The sequence below is a fragment of the Sander lucioperca genome, chromosome 9 (genome assembly GCF_008315115.2).
Source record: "Sander lucioperca isolate FBNREF2018 chromosome 9, SLUC_FBN_1.2, whole genome shotgun sequence".
NCBI classification, from domain to species: domain Eukaryota; kingdom Metazoa; phylum Chordata; class Actinopteri; order Perciformes; family Percidae; genus Sander; species Sander lucioperca.
The window spans coordinates 37661598-37684514 of record NC_050181.1 but is presented as its reverse complement, the minus strand read 5'-3'; the positions used below and the strand labels follow the sequence as shown (position 1 = coordinate 37684514).

The 22917-nt window shown below is 39.3% G+C and overlaps 2 protein-coding genes and 1 long non-coding RNA gene across 4 annotated transcripts; 1 reads left to right on the top strand and 2 right to left on the bottom strand.

The window, feature by feature from the left end:
- Nucleotides 1–671: 671 nt before the first annotated feature.
- On the bottom strand, nucleotides 672–9737 carry sugp1 (SURP and G patch domain containing 1). Its single transcript, XM_031281228.2, has 14 exons — nucleotides 9719–9737; nucleotides 8793–8961; nucleotides 8535–8638; nucleotides 7974–8222; nucleotides 7702–7825; nucleotides 7507–7607; nucleotides 7042–7165; nucleotides 6623–6951; nucleotides 6129–6235; nucleotides 5650–5827; nucleotides 5402–5508; nucleotides 3178–3323; nucleotides 1350–1479; nucleotides 672–1172 (listed from the first exon to the last, which is right to left on the bottom strand). The coding sequence occupies exons 1-14, from the start codon at nucleotides 9735–9737 to the stop codon at nucleotides 1146–1148; spliced, it is 1914 nt and encodes a 637-aa protein (XP_031137088.1). The 3' UTR covers nucleotides 672–1145.
- Nucleotides 4128–5395, bottom strand: LOC116037355. The gene is made up of 2 exons (XR_004101846.2): nucleotides 5273–5395; nucleotides 4128–4197 (listed from the first exon to the last, which is right to left on the bottom strand). It is a non-coding gene; the product is annotated as an uncharacterized LOC116037355 (long non-coding RNA).
- Nucleotides 9738–10918: 1181 nt separating the features above from the next.
- On the top strand, nucleotides 10919–18317 carry rnf126 (ring finger protein 126). Of its 2 annotated transcripts, none has more exons than XM_031281315.2 (9): nucleotides 10919–11092; nucleotides 13457–13515; nucleotides 13623–13683; nucleotides 13773–14011; nucleotides 15046–15114; nucleotides 15211–15280; nucleotides 15613–15706; nucleotides 16987–17102; nucleotides 17693–18317. In XM_031281315.2, exons 1-9 carry the CDS (start codon nucleotides 11018–11020, stop codon nucleotides 17843–17845), a joined length of 936 nt encoding a protein of 311 aa, XP_031137175.1. In that variant the 5' UTR covers nucleotides 10919–11017; the 3' UTR covers nucleotides 17846–18317. The 2 variants fall into 2 exon arrangements, with proteins under 2 accessions (XP_031137175.1, XP_035861380.1); XM_036005487.1 differs by having other exon boundaries at nucleotides 10921–11092; nucleotides 13620–13683.
- Nucleotides 18318–22917: the final 4600 nt, after the last annotated feature.

Here is a 22917-nt window from a genome sequence, read left to right as displayed (position 1 = left end):
ACTCTTCTGTCAATTCATCAACTTACAGAAAATAATTAGCAACCGTTTTGATAAATTATTTTCCAAGCAAAACTGTCCACGGTTCTCAAATGTTAGGATTTGATGCGTTTCTTTATCTTATAAGATAGTACATTTATTATATTTTGGATTAAGTTTCAGACCAAACAAACGGTTTGATTACATCACCTTGGGCTCTAGGAACATGTTTCACAATGTTCTTACATTTTATTAACCAAACAAATAATGCATAAAGAAAATAATAGTTACCTGCACCCTTACATTCAACTTAAAACTTCACCATGCCACTACCCAACCTAAGGTGGTTTACTTTTTAATAAGGCTTAAGTTGCCTCTGATTGATGCTCTTGCTTAGCTGGGATTTCGGAGTTATATTTATCCCCATGTAAACCCCCCTGGGAAATGGCAATCTGAAGGTCTGATTTCACTGATCTGTTACCCTCCTCCTCACCACTGGCTGCTTGAGCCTGGTCAACTCTACTCAATGGCTCAATGCTGACCAGAGCCGTGCAGAAATGAATATGATGGCAGTTGTCAACATGATTGGATAGATACCTGCACTCAGCACGTGTACCATAAACTAAAAGTGAGTTGATCTTAGCTCCTACTATTTTCTTAATAAACAGGGAATCAGTTACAACTCCACATTTCAGTAAGTGGCGATTGTTTTTTTTATTGTGAACACTGAAGAATATAATGACATGAATCAAAAACCAGTTATAGCGCAGTGAAGAAAATTACCCAATGCAAATATTATACGGAAGATTGTGTACTAATACAGAACTGTATTATATAGTTGGGAATGCAGAATTGAGTCATGCTCTGAAAGAGAACAAAATGGTAACACAAACTGAAGAGTGAAATCATTCTGGAAGTCAGGCGATGTTCAGTCCATATATTTGAAGTTACAGTATTAAATTGAAATGTAACAAAACATTACCCAAATTAAGCCTCACATGTAATGGAGAATCTACTAATGTTTCTACTTTTCACACACTTCAAATTTTTTAATTTCTACTGTGCAACAGTGTCTATTTCACAACTGAACAGAGCTGTGGCAGTTGCAGAAAACAGGTTTTAAATTGTGATAAACAAGAACAAGTATAAAACAAAAACAGTCCTCTACATCAGTAATATGGTCTCCGTGGATTATTCTGTGGAAACAAAAAAGAAACTCTCAATTAAATTCAAATATTATAGCAAAGGACACTTGACCCTGATGAATGGATCAGCAGCACACTAAATGAAGAACTAAGAAGTGAATGCTATTACACTTCAAATTCAAAGAATATTGTTACAACAAACAGAAAACAATATGAAACAGAAGTTACCAGTGGGTTTGGCCTGAAGCGGTAAGCAAGCATCATCCTCTTTCTATAAGCATCGTACTCGTCGTCATTTTTTGAGAGCTCAGCTGGACGGTCGACTCCAAACCCTGCTCCGTTCATGGCGGTAGTTCCCCTTAGGTGGGACAGAGACAGACACACTCAAAATTAGTTTCTCTTTTTATGTCTGTCTGGTAATATGAGAGCCAACAAAATATAAGTGTTAAAGGAGAAATCCGGCGCAAAATGCAGCTAGGGGTTAATAACACGTGTACTGAGTCGACCGTTCTCTGGGATTTGTTTTCATGCTAATCGAATGTGACCAGTTTTATCACAAACCGCTAATTATCTTATAACGCTAGTCGTCTGGGCAAGGGTAAAGTAAAAAGAAATCGCTATTTCTATACCACTAACAAGGCTCAAAATAGCACCACACTTCCACGGTAGCATAATGAGGGTCCCTACATGTCAACCGAAGCATTGAGAACTTTGTAAGTGTACAGACAGTTTATTAAAAAGATAGTTTAGAAAGACAGTACCTTTCACGTATACAGGCGGGCGCCATTTTGGGAAAACAGTCCGACCAGTCGAACGACGAATGCCGTGCATATATTTTAATAAACAGATATAATGCATGCATTTCCATGTAATTACATTTCACAAACGTAATTCCTATCGACCCATTGGGAAACCACGGACCATGGGAGATTTCAAGTGACAGTTCAGCTCACGTTGCACAGCGTTCGTCGTTTGACTGGTCGGACTGTTTTCCCAAGATGGCGCCCCCATGTATACATGAACGGTACTGTCTTTATAATCTATCTTTTTAATAAACTGTCTGTACACTTACAAAGTTCTCAATGCTTCGGTTGACATGTAGGGACCCTCATTATGCTACCGTGGAAGTGTGGTGCTATTTTGAGCCTTGTTAGTGGTATAGAAATAGTGATTTCTTTTTACTTTACCCTTGCCCAGACGACTAGCGTTATAAGATAATTAGCGGTTTGCGATAAAACTGGTCACATTCGATTAGCATGAAATCCCAGAGAACGGTCTACTCAGTACACGTGTTATTATTCATTTTGCGCCAGATTTCTCCTTTAAACTCAGTTTTTCTGGATAAAGCAAAAACAATTCAAACATAGGACTTTTTTTACATAAGCTATTTTAACATGTCGCAATAGGAAAATCACGTGAAAACAATAACTTTAATGAATGGTTGAATCCCATTTACATTAGCTGCTTCAGTTTCAGGGTCCTGGTATTGCACATGCTGGCTTACTGTCATGGCTTACAAGGACACTTAAAGAGAACAGAGCCGTTGTAAATGTTATTAGTAACATATGTGCTTTTCCTACAATGACAAGTCACAATGTGTGCTGTGAAAAAGGTCTGTTCAGGTGTAAATGCCAACAAAAAGATGCACAATGCCAACACACAGTTGCACAGCTAGACTTGTGAGATAGTAGACTAGAATGTTCCAAAAATGTGCAAAAAAAAAAAGATTTCAGTCGACAAAAATCAATTAGTCATATGTCAACACAAACTGTTTCTGTTGTGTACTCTACTTTGCACTTTGTCTTGTTGATTCTGTCATTATTTAAGAGAAATAGAAAATTAATTTTTCATGCTTTGAAATAACAGTAGCGTAGCTTCACTTAGAATTGCACATTCAAGGAATTTGATGTGGTGATGATTTGGTGCATTATTGTCCAGGGATTGTAAAAGTAGTGTAAGTAAAAGCATTGAAATAAAGATTTTAGTCATTGGCAAGTGTACCCTGAATGATAAAGAAATGCAATGAAAGGCAAATGTAGTGAAGATGAATGCTCACTTGTTGACAGGAGCCTTGATGCCCTGTCCGTCACTGCCCAGGCCTTCACCTTCCTTCCAGCCCATCTTCATAAGCATTCGGAAACCAAGATTTTCCACCGTCAACTTAAACTCTTTGTATTCTGAGTAGTCTGGGTCCCGGCCCTCCTGCAAGGCAAGAAGAATAAAGTTGGGAATTCATGCCATACACACTGAGGTGTTGCACCATTTCACTGTCTCCAATACCATTTAGTCTCTTTCTAAAAAATAACGGAGGGTGGGAAGATTCTTGAATACTAATTTAGTGTGGGTTAGGGCAAGATCTTGTATTATTCAGTTGATTTGACTTATCTGAGGCTGTTTAATACAGGAGGGTTGTAGTCTTTACTAAATACAACCTGTAAAAACCTGAGAACAAATGTTATTTTCCCCATTTTTGCAATTTACACTCAAATGGTATGCTGTGTTTAACACTTACAGCCTCGGTCTCTAACTTTCCATGACTCTGGAAATACATTTGCATTAGATCAAAATCTGTATTGACATACTCTGCTGTTTTTTAACTTTTAAAAGGAAAACAAGTGTGGTTTTCCCAACAGTACCAAATCGAGTTAAACAGACTTTCAAATAAACAAGTGGCAATTACAGTCTCCTCCTGGGGATCCCTCAGGAGGAGCGAGAGGAATTTGTAGGGAAAAGGGACGTCTGGGTTGCTCTGCTGGCGGTTACCACAGTGCCCCTGACCTGAATAAGCAGCTTGAAAACAGAGGCATGCATGGATGAATGATTACAATCCTGTTTACAGACATTTTCAATTGACCCTGGCCCTACTAAATTGTGTATGGCCTTCCTGTGGAGAAGCAGACATTTCAATGGCTGATAGCTACCACAAATTACACTAAAGATGTATGAAACACGTTTTACAGTACTCTAAAGAGATCCTGCAGAAAATAGATGAAATTGTTGTTGTTCTGTAAACAAAACACTTCTTAAAATTACAAATTCAAAACTTTTAATGACTTGTTGGATGCCTGAAAAATAACTAATAACTAAATAAAAATAACTAGGGCTGTCAAATGATACATTTTTCTAATCGCGATTAATCGCCAAATTTCTATAGTTAAATCACGATTAATTGCATGTTTTATCACATTATTAAAATTCTATTATTTTGCATTTCAGAACTGTTTTTAAGTACATATTAACAATGGAAAGCCATTCTTACCAGTGTATCTTAATTGGGAATCAAATGAATGCAAAGAAAGTTACTTTACGAACTTGACTTTAAGATTTGTAATTGTTTATTATTTATTTACTGTAAACAAAAGAAAAATGTGTGAATCTGTCATTATTGCACAATTCTTACAAGTACCTAACCTAACTGAGATGTAACACTAACACTTTGCTTATACAGTACAAACAAAATGGTCCAAAACCCGGATGCCACAGCAGGACATTTGTAACCTTTACATTTTTCTAATAAGAAATGTAACAATTCTCCTGGACAGGGGGGTGGACAATGTCCCAAATGACAAAAACAGTCAAAAAAACGATACAAACAGCACAGTCCTAAAACCATACGCTGATATACATATTCAACATAGTGTGCAGTAACTTCTAAATAATTTTGATTACTCACTGACGTCCAGTTATCACCGGTTAATGAGACAGCGTTTGCACTCTGCAGCAGTTCCAGTTGGGCTGCTTTCTCCGTGTCATACAGGCTGTGTATGCGTGAAACTACTGTCCCCCTCGACAACTTTTTAAAAGTAAACTTTCCATTCAAAATCTTATAGGCATCCATTTCGGCGTCTCGCGCTCGCCATCCACTCAAAACGTAACGTTAGCCTACTACTCTTTGGCCGGCTCACGAGCCCAAACAAGTGTGTGCGGCGTGCCTGTTGTTTTGTTTCCACTCTAGCTAGATCCGGTGTGGTGTTGTAGTTTTTCTAACGTTACTAGTTGTTGCAACAGCATGTGAAAAAAACTACAAAGTTTGCTAGGCCAAAAAGAACGTTAATCTCGCGATAAAAAAATTGACGCCGTTAAAATGGGTTTGCGTTAACGCCGTTAATAATGCGTTTAACTGACAGCACTACTAATAACTAATAAATAACTAATTACATTAGTGTGATAGTCTTCATTTAAAATGAAATTAATGGATTATGGACAATCCTAGCAGTTGCACAACAGCAAAACCCTTCAATATTAGGCTAGAGAACAAGTGAATTCAGAGGCAAACTAACCTTGAGTGCCTTGAAGGTTTCCATGAACTTATCCAGCTCCTCAGGGGGCAGGAAGTCACCAATAAAATGTTTCCCTTTACCCATTTCTGTCAGAGATTCGGCCCACTCTGGAAAAGTACAGACAAGAAGTTTTTTTTTTTACAGCAACAGTTGATCACTTTACCTTCATATGAACTGATTATCAAGCACTGACAGCTGATAGTGTTGCAAGACAAAGACCAATGTTCCATACTGATGGTCAGCCTTACCACGGGTCTTCTCCATTTCCATCTGTCGGAGACGATGCTCCCAGGTTCCGGCCTGCTGGTCGACTTCTTCATCACTGTCGTATTCATGTTGGTGGTCTCTAATGGCCTTCTCCCACATCACCTGCATCTCTGCCATCGCACGCTTGTGCTTCATGATCATTTCATACATCTCTTGCATCTGCAGAGTGTGAGATAACCACACACACACACACACACACACACACACACACACACACACACACACAGTGAGCAAAACATATGCTGATAATCGATTACAGGGCCTAATAATCCTGAATTTATAGTGAGATCAACCCGAGTCATCAATGTGCCTTTTGATTATTCTAAAAGACAGATTCAATAAATAAAAAATAGACAAAGAGTGAATAAAATATTTTCGGGGAGGGTAGAGTTTAGGTATAGTTTAAAATGCAGCAGTGTAATTTTCACTGAATAAATACATTTAGTTGGCACATTCATACCTCTTGTTGTTCTTTGATTTGTCTCTTCTGGTCCTCAGATAGTTCGGTCACTCCTACCAGACCAAGAGGCTTCCCTTTCTTATAACCCAGACCTCTCAGCTCCTGGGCTGAAACAGACGTTACCACAAACTTATATATCCATACATTCATTATTGGATGGGCTGATAGTGTAGCCAAAACAGCAACTTAAAATGCGATTACAAAAACGATTGTTGGTGCCATAACATCAATATGTATAATGATGGCAGTGCCAATTTCTTGACAATAATTACATTATCTTTTATGACTATTCCAAAAAATGCATATTAATATGAAAATGTATGGGTTGGAAAATATTCGACAATGGTATCAGCTCCAAACACATATTGATACTGCCCTCTAAAAAGGTGGCACCGAGATTAGGTTTTATGTTAATTACTTCCATTCCCCACAAGAACAAAAAGTGCATGCACATATACATATTTATAGAAAATGTAAAAAACAAGTTCATGTACCAGATAGACATGGTGTGTTAGGGTCTGGAACATTATTCTCCTGAGGAACAATGATGGGAGGAATGGGCAACTCGACTTTGTCATCCTCCGACCCCCATCTACTCTTTCTCTTCCGTTTGACGGGCGGAGTTTCTGCCTCCTGAATGTGGGGTAGAGAAGTGGGGTTCAGCGGTGGAGGGGTTCCTGATAATGGTGGAGCAGCTGGTCGCGGAAGGTCTGTTCTCAACTCTGCTGCTGGAGGTGAATAGCTCTTGGAGGCTGCCGCACGGTACTCCTGTATTTTCTCTTGGTAGAAGCGGTGGACTGGACTTTGATGTTCATATAAAAAACTGAGGGAGGGACAGTAGATATTTTGTGTAAAACCAGGCCTTTAAACACAAAGTGTAAAGAAACACAGTGACACATATACAGCAACTGACCTGAAGGCAGGGTTGTCTCGGTTACGCACAGCAGCCATGGCTTCCACCTCGGGGCCACCCTCCGCCACAAACCTGGCCAGGTTCTCAACAACCTGCTGGGTTTCCGCGTCCACTGGGGGGGAGACTTTAAGCAGCCTATCAGTACTGGGACTCAATTCACACTCTACTACTGTACCGTACTCAACTGGCCCTCACACACCACCAGTCTAGAGCCAATAGAAGAGGAAGGAGGAGCAAGGGGGACAGGGGTGGTGAATGGGGAACTGTATGGATTGTGAGGCATTTACTGTAACAAATGAAGACCATGTAAAGCCCAAGGAGGCTCCACCACATACACTATGCCTACACTGTGAAACTTGTATCTGCAGGTATAATGTTGTGCACAATTTGAGACTATAAAAATTTACTTAAATAAAGATGAGACAAAGAAAATGGAATCAAAGGTGCGGGAAGAGGTAATCTTACCATTATCTTTCGTATTCTCAGGTCTTAGCAAATCCTTTCTCAAAACAGCAACTCTGTTTTTGAAGTAGAGATACTCCATGCTGCTCTTATCATATAAAAATCTGAAAGGCAAGGATAACATTTGAAATCAGATGAGTTTGAAAATACTGTATGAGTAAATACATCTGAATGAGCTACACTGTCCTTCAAACTTACGAGAAAACAGGATTGTCCTTGTAGTCTTCCTTGGCCTTTCTCTCCAGTTCAGCTCCTCCCTCCGCCACAAAAGAGGCCATCTTGTCGATAATGAGTCTGGTGTCTGAGTCCTCTGGGGGAGAAACTTTAAGCAGGCTATAAGTACATTTACTCTATGGGCACCTATGACAAAATGCCAGTCACAAGGCACTGGACTATGCAGAAGATGCACTGAAATGTCCGAGCCATGGAGTTGTCCAGAGATACACTGAAAAACATAGGCCTTGAATTACCTTTCATCTCTAAGAATCCAGAGTAATCAGATTCTTCTTCCTCGTCTTCATCATCTGGAGAACAAAACACACTTGGCCTCTGGCTGAGAACAGGATTCTTCTTGGAGTGGGAGTAATTCTTGAACTGACTAAGCATGCTACTGACCCCAAGGCCAGGCCGCTTGCCAACAAGAATGCTCTTTTTCTGCAGTGCGTTTCCTCCTGGTGATGAAGTAGAGGTTGTGGGAGTTTTGGTTTCACTGGTGGAACCTAGACAGAGTATGAAACAGGACACATTAAAAACAAATCTAGTACAAGCCTTCATGTAAAGCGTATTATTCTTTCTTCTATAAATGATAAGGACTGTTCTTCAACCAGAACATTTGGCAGGTAACAAACACAAGTAAGTAATATAAGGTAATGTCATGGTCCCTAATCTAGACTAGTTTCCTTAGGTCAGGATGCCCTATTTAAAAGTTCTAGCTCCCACAAACTGTAGAGCTGTCAAGGACTTATAGTAGACAGCCTGAAGAATCTTTATACGTCTTTTACATAAGCCAAAACTACAAGTAAAGTACTGACCAGACACATTGTTGGATTTCTCCTTCTGCAACCTCATGAACTGCTGTAAGAAGCTTCCATCATTTACAAACTTGTTTGAGGTACCTCCTTGAAGACTGGGATAACTATTGGGATCAGAATGGATGAAATATGTTTAAATATACTTTTTTATAATTTGGCAGCACCAGACATATACACTGTACTTAAAAAAAAAGAATTTCCATATGTTGAATTGTACTTGTCTGTGCCATATTTGCAGGTCCATAAGTTTATCGTTACCTTGGAGGCAGGGGTTTGCTCGGGGTTTGCATATTCAGTTTTGCTTGCTCTGCCATTCTGGCCTCAATCTCCTTCTTCTTCTGAGCTATCAGCTTCTCTTGACGTAGAATATTCATGTTCATCTTGTTTTTCTGTGGCTGGATAGGCTTGGACTTCCATCCTCCTCGCCCTAAAAAAAGTAAAAATGCAATATATCACAACAATAAGCATGTTATACAGCTGTGGAGCTGGCAGTTAAGGTAGCAAATATAACAGGTGACATTTTGTGATATTCATCTTACGAAATTTGCCCCAGTTAGGGTTCAAGGTTCATTTATTGTCATTCTACAACACAGGGCTGTACAAAAAAATGCAATTTGTAGTCCCTTTATGATACACAAGAAAAACAAATAAGAAACGATTTCTTATGGTGTATATTTGAGTTCATTGTATATTTTGTTACTGGATATTACTAGGGTTAAACTTATTTAAGGCAGATACATATGGTAACTTACATGTAATATTATAACTTTGCATTGCAGACTAGCTTACAAGAAAACTTCTCTAAATCGCACCAAAAAAACTACTTCTAAAAGCTGCTAAGAAATGGGAGCAAATGCGACATTCATGTATATTAACGTTACATGTTGCAGAACTGAGGAAACGGGTATTTGTGAAGTTATGTAAATATAATGCAAATTGTCTTATATGATAACTAACTTCTTTTATTATCTTACCGACAGCTAGCTAGCTAGCTAACGTTGTAGCTACACTCATTACGCCAGCAAGCGAGCTCTCCTACAGCTAACGTTTCGCAAAGCTAACCTATACCGTAGTTTACGTTAACAGCTAGCTAACGACTACACTGGCTAACTTACGCGTTTACTAAGGGAAGCTGCTACATATTTAGCGTTAGCATCAACGTCAAATTCACAATAAATATTTACCTGCATCGCTAGGTTCCATGTTAATAGCAGAAGTAAAAAATGATTTCGAAAACGACACTAACGCACTACAATAAGGCCTTTGCCTGCTACCGTAATAGCTGATTAGTAAGCTGAGTCCACTGGCGAACACAGGAACGAGACTTCCGGTCGTAGTTTGTCCAGAATAAAAGCATTATCTCTACCGACTATGATCTCTACAAATCTACAGGAGCCCTGACTAAACTACTAACTACTTTGAAACCATTGCATCATCAGACCATAGTGTTTTCAATTATGACATCCCCAAAGGAACATTTTGAGAAACTTTCAGCCCCTGTCGAAATAGGTCATAGGTCTGGCAATACACTACCCCCAAACCATAGGCTACTGGGTTAGGTTAGGCACACTTGCACAATGCAATGCAATCTACAATAGCTAATAAACTTAGCCTTTGTGAAGGTTATTGTTTTCAGTTTTTGTTGACATTGTTAGTGGTGTTGTATTGTATTGAATTGAATTGTTTAGACGTTTCTAATATTCTGTCCCCAGCACGTGTATGTAAATGACACCTAACAGTTTCAAAACTTGAACTTTAAACTTCACAAAAATAAATGTAATTTGTTGTAGGGGTATTATATTACTTTGCAACAGATTGTAGGCCTACATGTGTACCTAATACAACTCATATACGAATTGTACTTTTGTACCATACTAAGTAATATTTGGAGCACAGTCTGCAGAAACTGCTGTGTGTACTGTTCTCAAGCATGAAGGTCTGAAAATGAGGGCCTGCCATGTTTGACAAAGATGTGGTCTATATTTTAGTGTGTTATTAACCTTAAGTCATGTCACATCACATGGAAGAGCAATGACAGAAAGTCTGTACAGTGTCCAACTGTATTCTATATTACTTTTGCTTAGCATAATGTAGCCTCTACAGTTCAAACATGCAGTGCACATACAATTATAATAAAAAAGTGATTTTATGTAATCATTTTAAATGCCGTTTTTAAATACCACAAATGTTGCGATTGGATATAAAATCATTATGTTTTGTAAAATTGTATATATGTTATGTCTGTATAGCGTGAAGGAGCTACAACTTATGTTACATTTATTTCATCTGCGTTGTAAAAAAAATAAATAAATACATTTCTCGCGTCATATATTTAACCGGAAGTCTTCTTTTTGGTAATTTTTCTAGCTGACATGGCGCTCCTTTGTTTCCGTTTCCACCGTGTCTTTCCCGTTGCAAACGTCAAGTTTTGTTGTGTCCCTTGTTGCTACCCGTCCGTTTCTTACGAAGCCTCCTGCTTAGAAATGGCTGAAGCTCCGCCACGGCCCTACCGGTTTTTTTGTCACCGGTGTTCAGCAGAGATTAGTCCGCGTTTACCGGTAAGGACCCAAGAGACATATATTCGCCTACTTGAAGAATGAGTATTTATGTTTGGGCTTGTGTGGTTTTATGTATGTGTGTGTGGTTGTGGTGCACACCCAGTCACGTCGACCTGCTGCTGTTTAGCTATGCTAGTTAGCTAGCTCCATAGGAAACAACGGTCCAGAGTGACAGTCAAGTGTGGCGGGTGGATTCACGTTATGCTGTTGTGTTTTAGACATAATTTCAGTATATACAATAATAAATGGCAGCTAATGTTAAATAGCGCCCATCTTAACAGTTTGGCAGGTCTCATAGATGTGGCGTTTAACGTCAGAAAGCAAGCTAACAGAAGACAGGTTCACTTTCTGAATCAGATTTTGATTCTGTCAGGGGCGTATGGCACGTTTGATGTAAATTTCTTTCCCATAAGGCTTGCTGTTATAGCTTATTGTTATGGAAGCCCTTTCTGCCAATGTGATGAGAGAAAAAGATCCTGTAAGTCATTATAATGAGCTAGTATCTCAAAATAATGAGAAACTTTCTTAAAATAATGAGTTAGTATCTCAAATGAATGAATGATTGTTTACAGTAACGGTCCGCTTGCCTACCACAGCAGTCTGTTGTCAAGGCATTCATGGGAAGCTTCTTGAATGTTACAGTAACAGTTACTTTATTGACAGCCATCCAGCTGCTTACCTGTGTGACAGCGTACTGTCAGGAAATTGTATTTAATAATTGGAAGTGCTCACAATGTGTTATTTACAGCATGTAACATTTGTTAAACTTAAGAAACACGTGTTTTTAGGAAAGTGTATATTTTCCATTATTAGACATCATATAGTCAGTTGTCAGTTTATTAGGTACAAGCACATCTAGCTAAAACTAATGCAGTCTATTGTAATATAAGAGCCCTGCAATAAATCCTACTCTTATGAAGGTTATAATATTCAGTTTTTGTTGAAACAAAGATAAGATAACAGTTTATTGTCCGTAGGCACGGCCATTTGTCTTGCAATACAAGATCCAAGCTGTTTTATGTTATGGGTATTTTGGATGCAACAGTTTTTGGTGCTGCTCAATTGTATTGCATTATAATCAGAGGCATTCTACTATTTAGTCCACCCCATTTAGATCAGTGATGGTAGACTAAATATTAGAAACACCTCTCAGTATAATACAATACAATTCAACAGCAGCACACCACCTCCCAAATGACTATAAAGTTGAATCATCACCAACACTAAACCTTTATTACTAGAGCCCGACCGATATATCGGCGGGCCGATATTATCGGCCGATATTAGGCATTTTCCAAATTATCGGTATCAGCATTTATAATGGACGATAAATGAATAAAAACGGACGAAACACCCTTCAACAATGTTATGAGTGTTGGTGTTGCATAGTTTGTCCACCAGAGGGCGCTCTACAACGTCCCTGTTGGCAACACTCTGATTTTTGTTGTTGTTATTGTGTTTTTGTTCAAAAGACTTTAATGCCGCGTTCTATTTACCTCGGAACTCGGTTTTAACTAAGTCAAAGTCGTAAACACGCCCCCTGACCTCGGATTTACGAGCTCGGAACTCGGACAACCTCGCAGTAGCCCGAGTTCAAAATCCAACATGGCTGCCCCCTGTATCAACAGTTGTGAAAGCAGCAGTAACATAAAGTTATAAGCACTTCTGTCTTATTTGTGTCACTAAATCAGTCGTTCACACAGGCATGTCCAACTTCTATCTGTGGACATGTTGTTACGCTGTTTGCATGCACAAAAAAACGGCATAATGCGTTGTTATCAACTGGTTGCTAACAATAGCTAACCGGGCTAGAGCTAATGAAAACAATGAAAATCCGACTTTTAAATAGAACGCATTCAACTCGGGTATGACGTCATTCCCAGTTCCGAGTTCCGAGGTAAATAGAACGCAGCATTAGTTTCATATCTTAAGTTTGTATTTTTATACATTTTATTCGTCAGAACTTTAATATATTTTGATGTTCCTCTGCTCTGTTGTGACAGTAAAACAAACAAGTTTATTTTTAAACTGCATTATCATATTATTTTAGTGAGAACTCATAAATAACTACAAATAACTAATGTTAGGGAAATCTGTTTATGTTTTGTTAAGCGTTTTTTTTTTTTTTTTTTTTAAATGTATATCAGCCGATATATCGGAATATCGGATTTTTAAATCACCAAATATTTGTAGCTATATCGACCTTAAAAATCCTTTATCAGCCGGGCTTTATTTATTACCCTCATGAGGGTAATAAACATCTGCAGAGCTGTTGAATGCATAATTTTAGCTAGGTGTACCTAATAAACAAACAACTGTGTCTGTTAGTCACACTAGATATTCACATTTATATTTTCACTGTAGGACTACACCTGTCCACGCTGTGAATCTGGTTTCATTGAGGAACTGCCTGAGGAAAGAAGGTATGGAATATTATTTTGTGACTCGTGAATTTGATAAATGAGATGTTTAAGTGGATTTCTGAGTCTTAGTTTTTTTTTTTACATTCTTTACCATTGTGTTCATGTAGTACTGAAAATGGGTCCGCATCCACGTCCTCCTTCAGTGATCAGAACCGCCCAGCCTTTGAGGTCAGTGTGACTTGTTAATTTAGCTTGTCCAGGATACATTTTTTCCCCCTGCACCATAATTGTGACATTGCCTCTGTCTTTTCTACTAGAGCATGGATCACCAACACTTGTTCACATTTCCCTCGGGGTACGGTCCGTTCGCCCTTGGCATTTTTGAGGAGAACTTCGACCTTCGAACGCAGCTACCCACAGAGGACAACCGAGAGACAGAAAACAGGAGGGAAAGGGAAATGGCATCACGGCAAAGATACAGCGCACGGCAACCGCGCGGTCGACATGTTCCTCGACGACAGGGTACACGCCATGAAGGAGTGCCCACATTAGAAGGGTGAGATATTTCAGCAGTAGTGTGTTGGAGGTTGTTGTGGGAGACGAGGACATGGGTAAAAAATTTGCTTCTTTTGTGTGAGTAATATGTGCTTCACATGTTATGGTAGATAAACAATATTATTTCCAGTTTTAGAATATGTGATATCATGTAGAACTTTGCTTAACTAAAGTGATCTGCTATAAGGATAAAACACAAAATATCTAGTATTACTATTTTAATAACAAAGATTATTATTCCTATAAATACCAAACAGCAGATATCTGGCATTACTATTTGTATCGAGTATTAATATATTTTTATGACCATAAAACTATTAATATGTACTAGGGGTGTCACAATTTCGATTTTAAATCGAAAAGTGGTCGAAATGAGCTTTAGATTTTGAAAAGCAGGATCGGCAATTCCCCCAGTATTTTTTTCTCTTTCTCCATCCCCACCTACTTGCGCACGTCCGAAGAAAAAACAACAACAGACACAGCGTACTAGCTCACCGACTGGTAGCATGCAACTAAAGACACAGGGTAACGTTAGCTTAGCGGTAGCCTGCAGCTACCATTTAACAGACACGATGGCCACTGCCGGAGTCGAAGATGACGGAGAAACAACAGAACTGGAAAATCCTCCTGCTTCCCTGAAGTCACTGAGGTGGCAACGGTTTGCCTTCTCCCCCTGAGTGAGTTATGGAAACAAACAATGAAGGTAAAGCATTTGGGCAGAAGGGACTTCATAGTGTGTTCATGTGCATCTCGGTAAACTAATGGTGCTTTCAATTGTGCCTCGGTAATTTTGAAAAACTTAAACTATTGTTGTAAAGTACTCTTCTGCCATCTAGAGGCTCTTATTGTGGCATTGCTGTCACTGCTGAAAAGAAAATGTTTAAATTGAAAATCAAATAGAATCGTGACACCCCCTAATATGTACAGATATTTTCCATTTGTGTAATTTTAGATAAGAAGACACGTTGAATTTCTCAGTTTGATTCAAATGTTGAAAGTATTTTTTTTTTTTTGTGATGTTTTTTCCGGATACAGAATTATCCAGCAGCTAGTAAATGGAATCATTGCACCTACAGCCATGCCAAATATGGGGATGGGACCATGGTAAGTATAAGAAACTATGATGCATCTTTGTTGACTTTTTTCATATCACTAAGTGAAATTATTATCGTTTTTGTTGACTACCCTCTTGTCTTGCAGGGGTATGCTACATTCCAATCCAATGGACTACGCCTGGGGTGCCAATGGTCTTGATGCTATCATTACACAGGTATAAAAAGTTTTTCTTTTTTCATTTACAGACCGTGGAGATAAAACTGCATATCAATTAGGTGACTACATTGTCCTAAGAACCTTTTCAATAAAGTCCCAAGAATAGTACTATTTATAATGTCATAATTAATAATTCATAGTATATTTGTATAGTATAAATGATGTTTATAGCAACATAATGATACAAGGATCCAAAGTCCTAAAGTCCTAAAAGTGTTTTCGTTTTTTTTAGAAAGGCCTGCGAATGTGTAAAAATGTACAGAACAGCCTTGTTGTCATGCCAATGATCTCACAGCCGTTCATTGGGATTCTGCTCTTTTTCACTTGTAGTTATTGAACCAGTTTGAAAACACAGGTCCCCCTCCTGCAGACAGAGAAAGGATAAAGAGTTTACCCACCATTACCATTACAGAGGAACATGTGGGTAAGTCCAGGTCTCTCTTATAGCGCTTACCCACTGCTAGTACCAGCTCGGCTCGGCTCGACTCGGCCGCAGTGCCCTGTCCTCCTTTTTCCATTGCTGATTTTAGTACCGCCTCATGCGTGAGGTGGGCGTGGCTGGTCGTCAGAGCGACGCCGCAGGAAACTGCCATGACCTAACGCGACAGACACACAGAACGTGGAAGCTGTGTTGTTTTTGATTCTCGGCATGAGACCCATTTTGTTTTAAAAGAAGAAAAAAAAAGCAAAAAAAAAACACAGCTGGCTAAACTGTTTAAAAATGGCGGGTTTGTTCAGGACACCCCCGTCTGTCGCTAGCAATGATGATGCAGTGATTAGTGACGATTCTCTCTGACCAATCAATCAATCAATGGTGTCGCCTCAGCTCGCTTGGAACCTCGACGGAGGTGATACTAAAAAAAAGTACCTGTTAGCAGCATAATGGAATAATGGATTCATAATAGAAAACCAAAAATGGCAAGTCCATGTAATGGAAAAACTTACTCTCACTTACTCACCCATTATTAGTGTTGTTCTTTGTACTGGTTTCATACAGACATACATGTCAATACAACCCTCATAGCATGCCACACTTTTTTATTTATACAGGGAAGATTCACTGAGAGTAAGCCTCTCTCTTGCAGGAACACCCTTCACACAGTTACATATTCATACCTGGAAGCTGCCCAGTACAACCACAGTCTGATCTGCTCGCCACTAAGCGGTTGGGGTTAAGGGCCTTGCTCAAGGGCACCTCAGTGGTGGTGGTAAGGACGGAGGGACAAGCTGCTCTTTCACTTTCCCCACTCAGATGTTATCCTGCCAGTCTGGGGATTGAACCGACGACCTCCCGGTCACAAGCTTGCTTCTCTAACCTTTAGGCCATCACTGCCCCACATAAAAAACAAACTCTTTGTATAGAGGCCTGTAAGCCAATTCAATGCAGTATTTTCTCTATTACCACAAAACAGCTGACAATAGTCACCACTTGAAAGTTTTGTCTATCATCACAGACTAATGTGGGAAGATTCCTGTGTGTGTGTGTGTGTGTGTGTGTGTGTGTGTGTGTGTATATATATATATATATATATATATATATATATATATATATATATATATATTTGCTTTAATATAATCTTGCAGTGCACTGCCTAAACTCAAATAATCAGAACAGGTGTGGCAACTATTTTTCATGCAGCTGATGCATGTGAACGTGGGTCTCTCACACAGAGACAGACAGCATGTCATTTTCTGTTTGTGCAGGTGCTGGTTTAGAGTGTCCTGTGTGCAAAGAAGACTACAGCGTTCAGGAGACTGTTAGACAACTGCCATGTAATCATTTGTTTCACAATGACTGTATAGTACCGTGGCTGGAACAGGTACGTCCATCTATCACAGATGTTCCAAACTGATCTGCAAGATTGATATCAGACATTGATCATGGCTTTTGCTTGGTACCAGCTACACCAAGCCAGATTTGTCTCTAATAATGTGTTTATTATAACCCATTGTGTTTTGTGAATACCTTTTGAAGCTAGTCTTAGTGCGCTGCAGTGTGAGCAAGTGAACTGCAAAACGACACAAATAAACAGCAGCCTGCAGTTTCAGTTAACTGTTGTGATAGGGACAGTGTGCCAGTGAGGAAAAAGAAAAGGAGCGATGCTTTGGGTTAAGCAAACTGCAGCTTTGCCTCCATTTTTGAGACACACCTCTGGTGCTTTTGTAGGTCGAAATAGTACATTTGAAAAGCTTACAAACATTTGACTATTTAACTATAAGACACTATAATAACACTTAAGGAAAGCTTGTATGCAGGATGTATTTTCCTCTTCTTGTGTTACATCTGTAGCATAATTGGATACGATTGATTCTATCCAAACCATGGATGACCATGGACCAATGTGAATTTGTAAATGTATTGAAATTACTCAATGTTTATACGAGCCCCGTTTGTCCTTGTTTCCCACAGCACGATACGTGTCCTGTGTGCAGGAAGAGTCTTAGCGGTCAGAACACAGCCACGGACCCACCAGGGTTATCAGGAATGAACTTCTCTCCCTCGTCCTCCTCCTCTTCCTCCCCCAGCTCACCTAGCAATGAGAATGCTGCCAGAAACTCATAGATTTTCACCGTCACCTCACAGCTGAAAACCTCACAACGTACGTCACACCCAACGGCTCTGTGCTGAAACCAGTCAAACTGTCTCAATTCTAGGGGGCGATATGAGTCGAGCTGAACTCTGAATCTGTCGCAGACTTGAAGTCGTCATTCCTCCCCCTGTACTGAACGGACACTGGGTCCAGCTCCTGCTGTTGTTGCAGACTCTTTGAGGAGGTGGGACTGGGCAGTTTTGGAGGATCCAGAAAGGCTGTGAATAATAGTAAAGTGGTATTGTGACCAGAACTGGAGCAGAGTTTAAGCCAGAGTGGACTGCTTTTTGATGGAGACATGTCTTTGCCACGAGGCTGAGGCACATTTTATATTGAAAAGACAGAATGCTCTTTTTTTAAAACATAGCCTGGTGCAGAGTCCATAGATGTGTAGATAGAGAATTCATTTTGAACGGTCGGCCACTGTACAGCTAGGGGATCAAACTAAAGCCCCTGACACACCAACCCGATGGCTGACCGTCGGCAGAAAAGGCAGTCGGACTGATCAGTCGGCTCCCCGAGGTCCAAAAAGTGCCTTGGAACACACCGAAGCGACGCCGACTTGAGCGTACGTTCTGCGCGTGCGCGAGACGTAATACAAAAAAATGAAAACCAGAAATGACAACGCATCACGTGGGTCTGGCTTCTCCAGCCGATAGTAATGGTGGCTTGTTTGAAATACGATCTCGTATTTTCCGAAAATAGTTCACTGAAACGTGTTTCTGAAAACATTTTAAGCAAGAAATACGCCTTTGCTGGGCCTAGGTTGCTGAATCTGTCTTCATTTCAGATCGACAAAGGTCAGCTTAAAAGATTTCCGTCAGATTTTGAGAGGCGTTCGTCACTCATTCCGCTCGTTATTTCCAGGTTAGCACTCCACCAGAGTGAGTCCAACTGCCCGCCCTCCGACCCAGCAAGTCAGGTCGGCCAAAATGAAGACTGACAGCTCATCCGATGGACGACGGCACGGAACACACCGAACAGACTCGAGTCACCGACCTCGCCAGACTGTCCAACGGCCGATTATCGGGTTGGTGTGTCAGGGCCATAAAACCTTGTGGGAAGGAAACTGGGTGTATGCATCTGATTTTTATTTATTTGCACTTTCTTTTTTTTTCTTTTTTTTTGCACAAAATTATGTCTAATGTTGAGAATGTAGATTTAGCGAAACTACTGAACAAAACAAAGAAGATTTTTTCACATTTTCTTTTATGACTTGTTTTTATTAGATTCTCTCTTCATTAGAGTGTGATCCAGTGTATTTGGTGCATCTTGACAAGGTAAAGATCCTCACAGCTCAACAGTGGACACATTTTCTACTTATTTATTGAACCCTTGCCCAAGACACAAATTGAGCAATGCAAAAGAAAAATGACAAAAAAAAAGGCATGGGAACATCTTACCTCTATAAAACTGGCCAAATGTGTTGCACAAAACAAGTGTTTATTATTTTATTTACTGGTTTTTCGTACAGTCACAATAAAGTGCTAAAACAAACAAGTTTGTAGTTTCTGCTGATAATGAATAGTTTCGAAAATGTTATCCTACTTGTGCTGTTGCTCCAGGAGGTTTAATTTTACACATTTAATGCTTCAATATTAATCAAACTCCAATTGTTTTTAATCAGGATAAAAGACCACAGCCTTGCAGTTTACTTGCCAAGGAAAGAGGAAAGAAGTAAACCAAATATTCTTCTCGCCTGCTTTTCTCTCATACCTAGAGATTGGCATGGGGTACTTTCCAAAAGATCATCTCTCAATGCAAATCAAACCAGCTATTAGGCTAACTGAAATAAAACCATGCCAATCTCTAGGTATGGTGAAGGGTATGTGATGATGTGGGGCTATTTTAATTCCAAAGGCCAAGGGAACTTTATCAGGATGCATAGTATCCTGGATCCATGAAATAACTGGCCTTTAAAAATCAAAATCTGCCTGCCTCTATGCGAATTTAACATAGGAGTATACTTACTTATGCCCCCTGTATTTTAAGGAAGAACATTTATTTATTTACGATACATTATTCTTTCACAAAGAAAATTGGTGTCCTTAAAGGTTGGATTTTTCCTATTTTTTTTAATTAAGGCATTAAGATCAATTTCCAAAAGATGATTTTTTAATTCCTCTTTTTAGTCAACTTTAGCATGGGTTCATAAACTTATGAGCACCACTGTATGTCAAAAGTTCTTGAAGCCTTTTACTAATCACAGTAAAGTGATTTAAAAAAAAATAATAATAATAATAATCACAACGCAGCCTCTTACAGCAGTGGCACTTATTTCCTGCCAGGTCCCAAATTTGACCTTATTCCCAATAACAAAAGTGGAAGTTTTCATGTTTAACTGAAAGTAGATATAATGTGGCGTTTTTGACACTGATCAACAGAAAAATATTTTTGTTATTTTATTATTATATTATATATATTATATTTTATAATTTTAATGTTGAAGTAAAAGGAGATGTCTACAAATGTATCTAAATTAACTAAACTGTATCCATCTCCTTTTAAAGGACACACCTAAATCACCACTGGCGCAGCCAATAGACCCTTTTCACAGCAGACATTTTGCAACATTAATGATGGCTACATTCCATTTAGGTGAGCCAGTTCCAGAGCTCTACTGGGACGCTTCTTGGAATGGAACCATCATTATTGTTAATAATTACACCTGTACTTGTCCTGCTTTGACAAAATGTCAGCTGTGAAAAGGGTCTATTGGTTATAAAAGTCACATAATTCGATTAATAGAGACCACCTGTATCAAGTCAGTCAACAGTTTTCAATTGATTGTAGTATAAATACACTTCTATAAATAGTCTGGAAGGTCTAACTTTTGTGGATCAGTATTGAGGCAAAACCTTCACCATAAAGACAAAGGAGCACGCCAAGTAACTGTGAAAAGCACAAAGTCAGGATGGATACAAGAACATTTCCAAGTCACTGAAAACAACATGAATACTTCCACAGGGAGTTAATACTTTTTATACACGCAGTCTCAAGCTGAAATGTCTTTAAGTGCCTCAACAGAACTAGGCAGCATGCCAATCAGATTTGTCAGACATTAACAGCAAGCCCAGGACAATTTATGCATTAATTGACACCAGAGGATTTCATATTCAAATAAATATGAATAACAAATTCAAGTCATATTCCTAATAGTCCCTAAGCAACCAACTGCAAAAATATAAAAGCTGTAAGGTTGGTTTTAATGGCTTATTTGACCGAACCTTGAGAGAACAGACGATCTGGTTGAGAACTGCTTACTTAATTGGTTGTAATACTGTGGGAAAGAGATGCCTAATTTACTCTCATTGGTTTTTACTAGCTTAGGACATGTGTGTGTATTTTGTTCCACACCAAAAAGATCATCACTCAATCTTCCCTATATGGGTTAACACTCTTTATTTTGATAAATGGATAAACCTTGTAACTTCTGTGTTGTCGTGTAACATGTTTCGGGGCCATTCATGTCTACTTGTCTGGAATTGAATAATTCTTTTAATGTTATTGCCATTTCAGGGAATCTCTGCGTCTTCTTGGTCCCTGTCATTTGTCATAGACATAGACGGTTTGAGAGTGTCACACTACTGCATCACCTCACAGGGATGAGCGTGAACCTTGGTGCAGCTGCAGCGTTTTGTCTAATAAAGTAGTGAGAGGATGGCAGAGAGAGGGAGGGGGAGAGAGTGATGACGCTTATGGCTTCCCAGCACTGATGTCAAAAGGTAAGAAATGTGTAGGGAGAAAATTCTACACTAACTTAAAAGTTTATTTAATTTTTTTTTTTTTTTTTTTTTAAAGCAGGGATGATGGGTAAATTCAGTAATTGGCACCAGTTATAGTGCTATTATTGAGCAGACCTGTGCGAGCATTTGTGTGTAAAACCAAGCGATCCTTTACATATGTGACTAAAATTAGTCTAAAGAAAATATAGGCTAACTACTTCTCAGGTGACAAAGCACTCGATTATCATGGCCCATATCCTGAATGTGTTGGGGTAATGTTCTGCAGCTCTGTAGCTTTGGCCATTGGCAACATGCCTATTCTATATACTAATGAAGTATTGGTCCTTTGTTATATTACAACACTGTACTAGTGTGATTCCTTCCAACAGAGATGCTAATGAAAATGTAATTACTGCACTAGACATTTGGAGCCAGCCGGTTTTATGCTCCTACCATGCAGTTTAAATCAGAGCACCAAATAATCCCATCAGTGATGCTGAACCTGTATATGACTGCAACAGCATCCTTCTGTCACTGTATGCACATGAATACCTCTGCTGTATTTGTTGACCCTTGTTACAGGTACCTGCACTGATTATGTAGCTGACTAATGAATACCTGATTGAATACTCCTCAGTGCTCCTTTGGTGTTTTTCTTACTCACACTTTTAGAAAATAACCCTAAGGGGTAAAAACGCACAGGTATCATACCACCAGTAGCCTACAAATGGTTGCACATCAACCTTTGGACTGTGATCTGATCCTCTAAACTAACAAGACCAGACTCCAAGGTAAAGCAAAAATGCACCTTGTAAGAAGTAGAAGGTACATTGTGTTCCCTCAGGGGCTTGAACCCAGCCACAAGCACCCAAAGGATCTGACATCTTTGAGACGACATGTTCTGTTACTTTCTGACCACAAAGTTTGACATTTCTGTTGTGAGAATCACATAACGTTAAACATTTGTCCTCTACCTTCTGTGCTACCCGTGTGTGGCCGCTAGGTCGCGCTAAACACCAACTATAGGCAATATCAGTTCAGGGAGGTTGTCATTGAAAGCACCTTCTAAAACATATGACATCATTTGAAATTTCATTAACACGTGGTGATTAAACTTTTGATGTTAGATACCGCGATTGGCAACATATTAAGCATCTATTTCGTGTGATCATTTGCAAAGAGCTACTTGAGGCAATTCAAGCTTTAGGTCATGACTGCGAGGACTCAGCTGCAAGCAGCCTGAGTTGAATTAGCAGCGGCATAAGCCCATTCAGTGTAATGATATTTGACACACAGTCAAATGGCTCAATTAGGTTAAT